The sequence below is a fragment of the Mesoplodon bidens genome (genome assembly GCF_964165515.1).
Source record: "Mesoplodon bidens genome assembly, chromosome: 14".
Classification (NCBI taxonomy): Eukaryota; Metazoa; Chordata; class Mammalia; order Artiodactyla; family Ziphiidae; genus Mesoplodon; species Mesoplodon bidens.
Window position 1 is genome coordinate 530,167 of NC_138170.1, and position 14,070 is coordinate 544,236.

Here is a 14,070-nt window from a genome sequence, read left to right on the forward strand (position 1 = left end):
AGGTGAACCTTACAGCGATTAAGACTAAGGCCCCGATCACAGCACTGACCCTTGGGAGGACCAAGTAACCACACTCAGAAGAGAGGCTGTTACTTAGAGAAGCCCACCTCAGTTCCAGACCCCAGACATTTAAGCACTCACCTTCAGATGCAGGCACGGAGCTTCCCAGTCCTGAGGCCAGGCCGGGTTTCTACCCAGGTTCCCATAGTCCTAGCGTACACAGAACATGGTCAGGCCTAAATCTTCTTCTTATAGACAACACATGGTCAGCTCTGAACATAATCAGTAGAAAGGACATGCAGAGGTCTAAATCTACCGTGTAGACAGAACTTGACCATGTTTAAACTAGCTTAGGGCTGATCTCATAGGAGGTACAGATCACACACATGGGTCTCTCGTCTTTGGACACCCACATCAGGAAACTGAACAAAATCTTTGTCATTAAACATTTCAACAGGCAAAACAGAAATGTTACCAGTTTCTCTGGCCACCTGATGGTCAGGATCCATGGGTGAGCCATGAACTTCTGAGAGTGCAGCCCCGTCTGCTGCCAGGACAGACAAGAAGTGGCCTGATTCCAGCCTCCCAGGCTTCCAGAAGGAGGCGGCCGCACTGGAACCCAGGCAGGACAGTCCTGCATGGTCCGGGCCGGGAGATCCGGTCTGTCCATTCCACTGGCCAATTCCGGGCGGGGCGCTCAGGGCCGCTGAGAGCCCTGCACTCAGGTCCTGCTTCCCTGCAGCGTGTGCAAGTGCATGTGCGTGTGTGTGTGCGTGTGCGTGTGGGTGTGTGTAGAGGGGACGGTGGCTGACGGCTCCCATGGCTCCCGTCCCGGGCACCGCGCTGTCTTCGAGGGGAGTCACGGGGAGAGGTAGGGGCACAGAAGCTGTTGGAGAGGAGAACCCACCGCGGAGCTCCTTGCACACTGGCTCGCCCCACCTGGTGACCCGCCTGCCCATCGTGGGCCGCATGTCACCCCCCAGCCCCCACCCCCGAGGGCAGGGCGCCTGCTCTTTCAAAAGGACAAGGTCTCACATGAAGGAGACCCAGTGGGGACTGTCACGCCCCCACTCCTGATGCTGACTTTGGGAGAATGAACCCCCTTGACTGGGCGATGGGACACCGTGAGGAAAGAGGTGGCGGCCCCATCCAAGTCGGGGCCTGGCTGAGAGATGGGAACACAGGAGCCAAGTGCAGGGCCTGGAGGCCAGGCCAACAGGAGGGGCATCCCCAGCCTTTGCCGGGCTCTCCAACTGTGACATTGTAGCTTTAGGGGACCTGGGCCAGGTGACTGAATGTAATGGGTGTCTAAACTGGACCCTGAATGGGGCTTAAGGAAGGTGTGAAGGATGTTACTGAGACCATGACAGTCATTGGAAGACAGACTCTGTGTCAGGACATCCTGCTCCATCCATTTAAATCCCTGAGATCTGTGACCTTTACGTGGCTACGCAGGATTGTTAGAGCAGCTGCATGTGGATATATCTGCAAGTGGTTCCAGCAAACACACAGTTGTGCACACAGGCGGGCACAGCACACACACACAAACATATGTAGGTGCACAGCACAAATATATTCACACACTAGCATATGAACACACATGCACGCATATGCCCATGCACACACTAACGTGAGCAAGTGCACACTAACGAACGTGTGCAAGTGCACATACCTATGCACATGCACAGCATAGGTATGCAAACAGGCACATGCACACGCATGTACATAGCACACAGGAAATAAAGTGAATCCATAAAGTGAGTCCGTAAAGCATTAAGTCCTGAACACAAGTGAAGCTGACATGTATTTTTCCCTTTTCTTAGCTTTGATGTTTTTCACAATAAAAAGTTTAAGGAAAAAGTTAATGGCAAATGACTTTTGATTCATAGGACTTTCTGACGTTATTCCACAAATATTATGACAGGAGAAATGAATGTAGATAGTACATGTGTCCACTAATGGATGAATGGAGAAGAAAAACATGGTCCATCAATACAAGGGAATGTTATTCAGCCTAAAAGGGAAGGCAATTCTGACACAGGCTGCAGCAGGGATGAACCTTGAGGGCATTAATGCTCAGTGATGTAAGCTAGACACAAACAAACAAACAGTGCTTGATCCATTCATACAAGGCCCCTAGAGCAGTCGGAAACATAGAGACAGAATGTAGGATGGTGAGTGCCAGGGGATGAGGGAGGGACAATGGCGACTGAGTGTTTAATGGGGACTGTTTCAATTTTGCAGGATGAAAAAATTCTGGAGGACGATGGCGGTCAGGTTTGCACAACAGTGCGAATTACTTCTGGACCCTGAAATGTGCACTTAAAAACGGTTAAGATAGTAAAGTTTATGTTTTGTGTATTGGACCACAATTTTTTAAACTTTTAAAAGAAAACAACAGGAAGTAGTCCGTGAATAACAGAAGATGCACAACTTCACTAACAACCGAGGGATTAAAACCGTAAGAAAACTACTGTGCACACACCTACCAGAATGGCAGACATGAAGACACAGTATCAAATATCAGCAGGATGTGGAGCAATGGAAAGCCTGGTGCGCAGCGGAGGGTGCAACCACTTCTGAAACAATCGGGCCTCAGAGAGCGAAGTCCATGCACACAGACCCACAGTGTTCCTCCCAGCTGAACACAACCCCCCCAGCCCTGCACCAGGACACACGGACATGGACTCTGCAGCCACAGGAGCCAAACCTGAAAGAACCTGAAGACCATCACAAGCGGATGCAGAAATGAACCATGCACGCTCCTATGAAGGAATATTCCACAGCAATGGAGTACATTTTGTTTAAAGGCAGTAAAACTATAAAAAATTATTTTTTTGAAAAAACTATATTCACAAGATGAAAGAATCTATAATTCTGGCACCTAAGGATTGTCAAATGCTCCTAAAAATAGATTGTTGTGGAAACGTTTATTATAAGGAAATTGATATATTCTCTAGGAAGGACGGGGTGAATGGGCCTGCTACATTTTCTACATTGAAGACATATACAGGTTTTGATTCTACTTCTGTTAACTCAAGTGGGGCTTCATTGGATTTCTGCTACCGCGGAGATAATCAAATCCTGGGTAGGGGTCAGGAGAAAACTAGCCATAGGCGTTCTCGTGTAATAATTACTGTTGAAAGTGTAAATGATCCATTTATCAGTACGACTGAGAACAGAATAACTGCTACATTACTTCATATGGGATTGTGTGTGCTACTGTCCCTAGGGCTCCAGTGAGTGAGTATTTTGAATGTGAAGCTCATCCAGATCTGAGAATGGAATAAATGGCTAGGTGTGATATGGCTAATATATATAATATGCCAACATTTATATTAATTAGTGGATAAGATACGGGAAGAGGAATTCATGTTGTGAGAGCCAGGGTTAAGGCTAGCATTGGGGCAATAATATATAAATTGAAGATGTTGATGGACATAGTGGTTCTTTAATAAGTAATTTGTATGCCTCAGCAATGGTTTGTAATCATCCATGGGGGCTGAGGATTGTTGGCCCTTTCTGGATTTGTATATAGCCTAGGATTTTCCATTTAATTAATATGAGGAATGCTATGGTGAATTAAATTGGGTCATTTGTGAAAGAATGTTGATTATAAACATATTCTTAGGAAGAGGACTTGAACCAGTGCAGATAAAGGTTTCAGTTTTACATAATTACCGGGCTCTGCCACCTTAACAAACATGGTTCTACAGTAGGGTATGTATAAATTAATTGAATGTAGAGTATATCATCATTTAGTTTCCAGACATTTTGTAAAGTAAGCCATAATGCTCTTGTCCTTTCCTACTGGCAGAAATCTGCAATAGACAGAAAGCAACCAGGATGACTCCAGTCTGAACTCAGGTCACGTGAGACTTTAATCGTTGAACAATTAAGAGCAGTTATACCATTGAAATGTCGTGATCCAGCATCAAGGTCATAAACCTTATTGCCGCTATGAACTCCAGAATACAATTACACTGTTATCCCTAGTAAAACTTGTTCTGTTGATCAGTGTTTTAGAACAGGTGATAAAGCATTTTGACTAGTTGGTCTAAATTTTGATCACTCAGAGGTGGTTGCTTCTCCAAAAAATAAATGGCACATGGGCTCAAGGTGCACGGGCTTCAGTAGTTGTGGTGCACAGGCTCAGTAGTTGTAGCCCACTGGCTTAGTTGCTCCGTGGCAAGTGGGATCTTCCCAGACCAGGGATCGAACCCGTGTCCCCTGCATTGGCAGGCGAATTCTTAACCACTTCATCACCAGGGAAGTCCCAGAATCGCAGTCTCCCTTTTAGTATACCTTAAGCCCAAAGAATCCATGGAGAATTGTTACAGAAAATAAGACAATAAAATATTGTAAGGACTGTAACAGAAGCATATAGTACACAGTTCATATAGACACAGCCCAAGCAGTTACAAAGTATATTAAAAGGGAGGCTGCAATTTTATTTTATTATTTTTATTATTTTTTAACATCTTTATTGGAGTATAATTCCTTTACAATGATGTGTTATTTTCTGCTTTATAACAAAGTGAGTCAGTTATACATAAGCATATGCTCCCATATTTCTTCCCTCTTGCATCTCCCTCCCTCCCACCCTCCCTATCCCACTCCTCTAGGTGGTCACAAAGCACCGAGCTGGTCTCCCTGTGCTATGTGGCTGAGGGAGGCTGCAATGTTAAAAGAATAAGATAAATTATACCCACAAACTCCCAATCTTTCCTGAAACGTTGCAATCTGGAACCCTATTGTAGGAAGCAGAAGATTCCAGGAGACATTCTACAAATGAAGGACTCTAAACCCTGTGGTTGGATAAGGAATTCTGGAAGGAAGGTATCCTCAACCGAGGAGAGCAGGTTCCTATACTTGTCTAACATCACATACCTGGATAGTTCCCACTGATCTTGGTCCAGGCATTGCCTGTCCTCTTGAGAGAAAACTATGGCCATATCCTGGAATGTCAGCGGTCTCTGAAATTAAAAGTACACATACCGTGTGGCCACGGGAAGAGTTCATAATGTGACCCAAGAAGAAAAGAGCAAGTTAAGAGAACTGGTTTTAATTTAGAAGAGTGTCTTCAATTATCCACTAATATATATATATATATATATATATATATATATATATATATTTTTTTTTTACAAAGTAAGTTTCTCTATCTTATTTCTAACTACAAGAAAAGAGTGTGGCATGTGATCCACAAAACCAGTATAGAGACTATACTTATCTGGAAAAGAAATGATAAAATGATGGTTTCAACACAGGCATATGCATTTTTGAGTGTTTTATTTATATCAAATTGGATAAAATGTGTGTATTTCTCAGACAGAAAAGACGTGTCGAGGTAGAAATGTACCTCTCAATTATTCATGGGTACACAAGGACACTGGGGAGATTGTAAAAGTTCAGATTGTGATTCAGTAGGTCCGGTGGGCCTGAGTTCTATTTTTTTAACAAGCTCACTTTTAACTAGTGATGCCACAGTCTCTGATTCATTAACGACAATTGTGAATAGCAGAGACATAATTAGAAAGGTAAAAATTCATATTTAATTTTGAACTTAAAGTGTTTTATGGATTTTACACCTTTAATAGGATAGAAAGCACAGCAGCAACAATCATTTGTGAATATTTACCATAGACCGTGTATCTTTCTAACTTTGTAGTGTAGGACTCCAGGAAAAATGCCTGGGCTGCGGTCACAGTGGGCGGGGCCCTCAGGTCGGGCCGCCCCTCCAGGACGCGCGACGGGGCCCTGCGCTCCTGGCGGCTCCCTCCCCCGGCGCCTCCGTCCCTCCCAGAAGGCCTCGGGGCAGAGCGGTTCCAACCGCTGCGCCCAGAACGGAGCCCGCGTTTCCGCAGAGCTGGAGCTCCCGGCTCGGGGTCTCTTCCCTCCGCCTTCACGGAACTGCCCCGGAGCCCGCGGCGAGGGCGGCCTCACTGACGCTGCCGGCTCTGGAGGGGCCCCGGAGGCCGAAGCCGCGACAGTCGTGCGGACGGCGGGCCGGGTAAGTGGGCGCCGACCCTCCGCCTGGTACGGTGCCCGGGCGGCAGGGCAAGACCAGCTTCTGAGGGGCAGGGGTTCGCTGCCACCCGCCGCTGCTGTGCAGAAAGGGCGGCTCCCAGCGTCTGGTCCCGGGAACTTCGGTCCCTCCTCTCGCCCCTGCCCTCGGCCTGGCACGCGGGGCCTGGGGGGCGTGGGGAGGGGGTCGGCCTGAGTGTCCTGAGGGGAAACGGGGCAAGGGAGGCGCAGGGCCCGGCTACAGCGTCAGCGCGCCTCCCCCCGACTGCGGGGAAAGCGGCTAAAAACTCCTCCCGAGGCTCGCAGGCCCCTTATTCAGCGGAGTCCCTCTGCGCTCCTTCCTCCCTGAGCTAAAGGACCGGGGGGAGGGGACAGGGCAGGGCACTGGCGCAGGTAATGGGGACCATCAGCAGGTGATTGTTAACTAAGGAAAACCGGCTCTCCCCACGTGAGGAATGCAGCGCTTTTCTTTCTATGCGAAGGTGCCAGAGTCTGGGCTCCCTGAATTCCTTCCTTTCATATGCACCTCAGCGCTCTGGGGCCTGCATTTTGTATTTGCATATCCTGAGATCCTCAGGGCTCGCGGCTCACACTGGAGGGCTGCAAGGGCTGATGACTGTGATATCCTTTGTTTACTGAGATGCCAAGAAATATTCCATTTCTCACAGGCTTGAGGGGCACAGAGTGAAAAGGGTAGGAGAATCTCACTCGGTATGTACTTTGGTTTACACATAGATAATATTTACACTTAACTGTGCTACTAGAGGTTCTCAAGTGCGATCAACTTGTACCACTGCCCTCTATGTATTAACTTCATGAATATCATAAGATAAATGCCTATAGAACTGACTTAATCCATTTAAATAGGATAATGGTTTTTAAAGGAAACATAATAGAAATATAACAACAAACCCCTTACCACTAAAGGCTGGGTCTGGAGCAACCTAAATAAATGTTCCATTGTTAAAATATTGAAAGATGTATTCAATAGAAATATCAACAAAAATGACAAATGATGAGGGCAGCAGAATGTTGAAATGTTCTATCTTTATCCTTAAAGTGGCAGAACATCATGTATTAGTAGGCGCTGGGGGCAGAAGATGCCTGATTTTATACCTTTGTCATATTTGTACAGTTGTTTCAACAAGTAACTTAAAGACCAAATGGAAAAGAAGGAGGTTTGTGCCTGAGATCATGTTGATGTGAAACCAGGGATGGCCACCTTGTCCCAGGTGAGTTAAGTTTACCTGGCAGGTAGACCACAGAGAAGCAAGGGTTGGAATTTTTCTGCTGGGTGCCCCTTAGGTTCTGTGACTTGACTGATTGTGAGTCATGTTTCGGGAAAGACCTGATCACAGGAAAAGGGTGGGGAAGAGTGATTTGGGGAGCAGCTAACAACATGCATCACGGCTCATGGCTTGAATGAATTTTAAAGAAACAGGAAAACAAATGCTTCTTACGGAATCAGAGAATGTCCAGCCGGACAATCCCAGAAAATGAGGAACACCCATCCCATTTTCCAGATGAGCAAACAGAGGCCCAGCAAGGTGAAATCCCTCACCCAAGTTGCACCCGTCTCTCCTCCCCACTACATGGTTCATGAAAGCACGACTTTTCCTGTCGTGATCACTGCTGAACCCCAAAAAGGACCAGGCATCTAGCTGCTGCTCCAAAAATTTTGGTTGACTGTAGGAACAATGCTATTTCTTTCTTTCTCACTCTTATTCAGGATTGTGCCAAGAACTCCCCAGGCTGCAATGTAATTCGATAAATGTAAATATTAATTGAGTTTTGTTGTGATGAGGACTTAGGCTTTGGAGGCAACAGACTTGGTTCAGATCTTGGTTCTGCCACTCAATAGCTGTTTGGCTTTGGGAAAATTACTAAACCTCTCTGAGCTTATTTCCTCCTTTGTAAAGTGGGGATAAATGTATCTGAGCCAGCAGAGCACCTGCATGAGAGATGTGCACTAAATATTGGTCTTTCTCACTCTCCCACGCCATCTCTGTTCTTCCCAGAGAAGTTGTACAGAAGGATATAGTACTTTTTAAAATTAATTAATTAATTAATTAATTTTTGGCTGTGTTGGGTCTTCGTTGCTGTGCGCGGGCTTTCTGCAGTTGCGGCGAGCGGGGGCTACTCTTTGTTGTGGTGCGCGGGCTTCTCATTGCAGTGGCTTCTCTTGCTGCGCTTGTTGTGGAACACCGGCTCTAGGCACACGGGCTTCAGTAGTTGTGGCCTGCAGGTTCACTAGTTGTGGCGCATGGGCATAGCTGCTCCGCAGCATGTGAGATCTTCCCTGACCAGGACTCGAACCCATGTCCCCTGCGTTGGCAGGCATATTCTTAACCACTGCGCCACCAGGGAAGTCCAATATAGTACTTTATAAAGAGGGGTTTTAATTGATTTCAGATAGTGTACATGTTTCTTGTAGGAAAGATTTTTCCACTATAGAAACATTAACATGCAATACCACTACAAATGCAGTATTCTATGGGTTAGATATTATCAGTAAATTTTATAAGTAATTGGGCAAAGGCCAAAGCACTAGGTACTGGGGAGTAAGAAGTCTCAAGTCTGGGGTGCCCCCCACCCCAATTTCAAGAGCAGGGTGTGTTTTTCAAATCCATATTTCATCTGGTCTTTGTTTCTCATCCATCCTCTGTGTCTGCCTTTCACAAAAGGCTCAGATCCTCCACTTTCACACCCTCCTGGCTGGCTGTGCCCCAGCTCCCGTCCTGGAACCTCTGCACGCATGGGTGTGCCTGCTCTCCCTGGGCCTCACCAGCTTTGCCAGGGAACTGCTGTATCGTGCACTGCTAGCTGTACCCCAGAGTGCCTAGACCCTTCTGGTACATGAAGTACACCCTCATCACCATGAGTGCACGCCCATCCCCTTACCTTATATCCTGCCTCTAAGCCAGGCTTGGGGGTGACTAGTGTGCCTTCAGCTATGTGAGGTGCTGGGATCAAAGTGAAGTTCCCAACTTTTGAAGTTGCAGGCTTGAGGGGCACACAGTGATTTAAAGTCGGGTCACCTGACTTAAAGGGTGGGCTGATTGCTTTAAAGCCAGGGCAGCTGACTTAAACCCTGCGTCCCTCCGCTGCAGGACGAGACCAACTTTGGCGCTGCTCGGGTTTGCTCCAAGCCAGCACTGCTGTGCAGGAAGAGCTTCCAGTAGTGCCTTAGTGCGGGGGGGGGACTTGGTCCGTTGTCTTGCCGCTGCCCTCAGAGCGGGACCACCTGCTCTTCTGGAGGAGAATCAGGGAGGGGGAAGTGCAGAGTCCCGGCTGGAGTTGCAGCACCCCTTGTCTGATGGCAGGGAAGGGGGGACGGGGCTGTGTGGTGTCCTGGGGCTGGACTCACCAGGTCGACTCAGCCTCTCAGCCTCCTAACCTCACCCCACACACCCCACAAGAGTCTCCAATAATATGTAATTGTGCCTTAGGTTCTCGGTCTTCAAACTCATACCCAGGCTCCCAGGTCCCTTGATTTAGCCAATTCCTCTGTGCTCTTTCTTCTATTAGATACAGTCCCAGAGGGAGGGGCTGGGGGATGGGACTGGAGGGACCCCGGCAGCACTGGCCTAGGCTGACTAAAGAGATCCAGGGCCAGCGCTGTCACACATGTGCGAGGACCCTTAAGGCACAATCGAGGGGGCCAGTTAGAGGCAGTCCTTGTTGCCTCAAGTGAGTATGGATCACTGTTGGGTGGGGAGCATGCTGACCCCTGAGAAGTACTGTTAGAAGGATGTGTTCCTCCCTCGGCTTCAAGGACGTGGGTGGGCTTCAGGGCTCCATTTCCCCTCCAGACCTCCAGGGCTGACTGCACCCCAGCGGCCTTGCAGACCTGGCTTCCTGTCCCAGAACTTGCCAGGCTCCAGAAGAATCCAGACTGCAGAGATGGTGCTTGAGCGCTCCAGCTTAAGAAGTGCTGTCCCTGGGGACCCAACAGTGGAGGGAGGAAGGGTGAAGGGAGTAGGGGGGTGGGGTTGGGAGGGGTGGCTGCCCTGGGAGATGTTGAGAGAGAAATATCGCCCCCCACACCCCCTGCTCCCTGCAACTGACTGACCCACTGATGCCATAGGATCTCAGGCCCTTTTAGTCAGAGATGCCTCGGTTTCTTTACTCCTGCATTCAAAACTATGCAAAACCAACTCTTCATCCTCTTGCTGCCTGGCCAGGACTTGTAAAGCACTGTTCTTTTGGAGCACTCGTTCCCTAAACTGCAGTTTGGAGCTGTCCCAGCTATTTAAAGGTGTTCTCCTTAAGCTGAGAGTAAATCCTACTCTTTTGGAAAAACGCCCTGCACTTCCGAGGAGATCATGTTTTCTGCCCATTCCTTCCTTCTACTTCCCTCTTAAGAAGCCCTGTGCTCAAAGGGCTTGGTGACTTATTTTTTGCTTGATGTCAAAAAGAAACCTTCCCCATGCACCGCAAAAATCTTTTCTGGAGCATAGGTGTTTCAAAACCATGACCGTGTTTTGCAGTCAGTATACACTGGGTAGACTGCCTAGCAGTCCCTCCAAGAGCCAGAGGTGAGCGTAATCAACTTATCTGATTGGATGCCCTTCAAGTTTAGGAAGGTCCCATTCTTATGCCCCAGCAGATAAGACAGGGCCCTGGATGGCTGTGGCTGTGATTAGATAACTTCTGATGATTTTATTTCCCTTACTGAGCTGCTGCTTCTAGGTTAAATTCATTTTATTACCTGTCCTTTTTTTTTTTTTTTTTTTTTTGCGGTACGCAGGCCGCTCACTGTTGTGGTTTCTCTCGTCGTGGAGCACAGGCTCCGGACGCACAGGCTCAGCGGCCATGGCTCATAGGCCTAGCCGCTCCGCGGCATGTGGGATCCTCCCGTACTGGGGCATGAATCTGTGTCCCCCGCATTGCAGGCGGACTCTCAACCACTGCGCCACCAGAGAAGCCCTACCTGTACATTTTTAAAGAAAGACTGAAAAAGTCACTGTAATAGGTCAGGAGTCTGAGCTCAGGGTTAGTCAAAGGTACTCACAGGGAGGAAGGTGGATAAACATAGGTGCGTAAAATAGGAGGGTTGGCAAGTACAGCCAGGACAACCGGGTTCACCCTGCGCACTAATAAAGGCCAGAATCTCCTCATTTATCTCTGGTGGGAAGTTCTGATGGTTTCTCAGGATCAAACTCAAATCATATTCAAACTAGGGGGCTTCCCAGAAGGCGCTGAAGCACCGGCAGAGCCCACCTGTGCTCCCACCTTGGCACTCCAGGATCAGAGTTGGGTTTGGAGATGGGGTTGCTGTAACCCCAAGGAGGTGAGCAGAGAGGAGGAGTTGATTACCGGTCTCCTCTGACTCTCTGGCCCAAATTGCCTGGCTTCATGGGGGGGGCAGAGTTTTGCTTTGAGCAACTTATGGGGCACTTCCAGACTGGTGGGGTTGCCCAGTGGCCTGACAGTCTGACAGGCTGGCTGCGGTGTGACCGCCCTTTGTTTCTTCAGAATCTGTTCATCAGGAGGTGCATGGTTGCGGAAGCCCATTCACCGCCCCCCACCGAGGGTGATGGCACCTTCCCTGCCTGTACCCTATGATCACCAGGTACTTGAAATGAATGCAAGGTTTTTGACTTCAAGGAGGAGCTCACATAACCCCTTCTGCCTCATAACGTGTGGGATTTACTATAATGGAAGGACATTATAAAGAACAGGTAGAAAACCCACCTGTTGGTCTCCATGTAGGAGTTTACTTTGCATGAATCTCTCCTACACGAGCAGATAGCAGAGGTTTATTTTTGTTCCCGTGTGTGTAGTTGTGGCAGAGGACGTAGGTATGGTGGTTTGAAGCCCTCAAAGAAATATCCTCAGAATTCTCAAGACTTCTCTTGATTGGAACCGAAAGAGACCTGGAAAAGGAGGAAAAGCAAAGGAGGAGGGAGAACTAATGGCTGTTTCTCAGTAAATTGACCTTCCTGGTTGATTTTTCTGTCTTCTCATTTCTTTTAACTTCTATGCATGTCTAATGGAATGATGTAGAAAGGCTGATTTTTATGCTTTGAAAGATTTTACATCACAAGGAAACTAGAAGTGGCTAACAGAACTTATTCACATCAATGTTACATAGAGACTTTGATATTAAATTTGTATACTAAAGTGGGTTAATCCAAATTTTCTCTTTGTTTTTGAGTGAACATTTGTAACATATTTTTGTAGATAATAATTGATCCTAGATATACAAAATTGTGAGAATGGGTACCATTTTTCACCACTTAAATGATTTCTTTTAAATGAATAGATCGTACACTTTAAAGGCCAGTGTTGTCTTACATGTTGTTTTTTAATTCCTTGATTTCCAAAACTTGTGTTTATTTAATTGATTTCTATCTAATAATCTGTCTCTCCTTTATTGTTTCTTACTTTATATTTTATTGATCTATAGTTAATTTACATTATTATATTAGTTTCAGAGGTACAACATAGTGACTCATAAATGTTTAGGTTCTTCTCCATTTATACTTATTATAAAAGAGTGGCTCTATTCCCCATGCTATACAGAACGTCACTGTAGATTATTGATTTTATACATAGTGGATTCTTCCTCAGAATCTCCTACCACTATTTTGCTCCTCCACCCTGTCTCTCCCTGCTGGTAACCACTAGTCTGTTCTTTAATCTGTGAGTCTGTTTCATTGTTGTTGTTGTTGTATTCAATGTTTTAGATGCCACGTGTAAGTGATAACCTACCAGGCTTGTTTTCTCTGCGGCTTATTTTACTAAGCATAATACCCTCCAAGTCCATCCATGTTCTTGCAAATAGCAACATTTCACTTTTTGCTGAAGTCATCATAAATATCATTTTTTATCCCCTAACCTATTGATGAACACTTAGTTTGACTCTATATCTTGGCTATGGCAAATAACACTGTTATGAACATTGGTGTGCAGTTATTTTTTTTTAAATAGTGTTTTTGTTTTCTTCTGATATACCCAAGAGGGAAATTGCTGGATATTATGGTAGTTCTATTTTTAGTTTTTTGTGGAACCTCCATTCTTCTTTCCACAGTAGCTGCACTACTTCACATTGACATCAAGAGTTTACAAGAGTTTCCCTTTCTCCACATCCTCACTAACCTTTGTTATTTGTGACCTTTTTGATGACAGCCATTCTGACAAGACTGAGGTGATATATCTCATAGTTTTGATTTGCATTTTATTGCTGATTAGCTATGTTTAGCATCTTTGTGCATTCTGGCTGTCTATCTGTATTTTTTCCTTGGAAAAATGTCTATTTAAGTCTTCTCATTTTTTAAAAAAATAGTTTGGGTGCAGTTCTGATATTGAGTTGTATGTGCTGTTTCTGTAGTTTAGATGTGAACCCTTGCTTGGTCACCTTTTTGGTGTTAACCTCTTATCATGTGCAAATATTGTCTCCTTCAGCAGGTTGTCTTTTCATTTTGTCTTTGGTTTCCTTTGCTGTGCAAAATCTTTTAAGTATAGTGAAGTCCCATTTGTTTATTTTTGCTTTTGTTTCATTTGCCTTAGTAGACTGAACGCAAAACTGTTGCTATCATTTATGTTGAAGAATGTTCTGTATTTTCCTCTCGGGGTTTTATGGTCCCACATTTAGGTCTTTATTCAGTTTTGCGTTAATTTTATATACGGTGTGCTAAAATACTCTAATTTTATTCTTTTCCATGTAGCTGACCAGTTTTCCTAGTACCACTTATTGAAGAGACAGTTCTTTCTCCATATTGCCTGCTTTGTCACAAATCAATTAAATATACGTGTGTGGGCTTATTTCTGGGATCTCTATTCTATTCCAGTGATCTTTGTGTCTGTTTTTGCTCCGGTCAGATTCTCTTTGATTACTGTCGCTTTGCAGTATAATCTGAAGTCAAGGTGCGTGATGCCTCCAGCTCTGTTCTTTCTCAAGATTGTTTGGCTATTTGGGGTCTTTGTGTTTCTATACAAATTTTAAAATTACTTTTTCAAGTTCTATGAAAATGCTTTGGTATTCTGATAGGGATTGCATTAAATCTGTAGATTGTCTTTGGCAGTATGGTTATTTTA

The 14,070-nt window shown here is 45.9% G+C and overlaps 1 protein-coding gene across 1 annotated transcript in view; it reads left to right on the forward strand.

The window, feature by feature from the left end:
- Nucleotides 1–2,266: 2,266 nt before the first annotated feature.
- The window catches only part of LOC308628029 (uncharacterized protein), a gene marked incomplete at its 5' end in the record, with an annotated part of 93,949 nt that continues 82,145 nt past the window's right edge, over nt 2,267–14,070 (forward strand). The window contains 2 exons of the mRNA XM_081254586.1: nt 2,267–2,272; nt 5,807–6,013. Of these exons, the coding sequence (XP_081110712.1) occupies nt 2,267–2,272; nt 5,807–6,013 (213 nt within the window). The remainder of the gene's footprint in view (nt 2,273–5,806; nt 6,014–14,070) is intronic.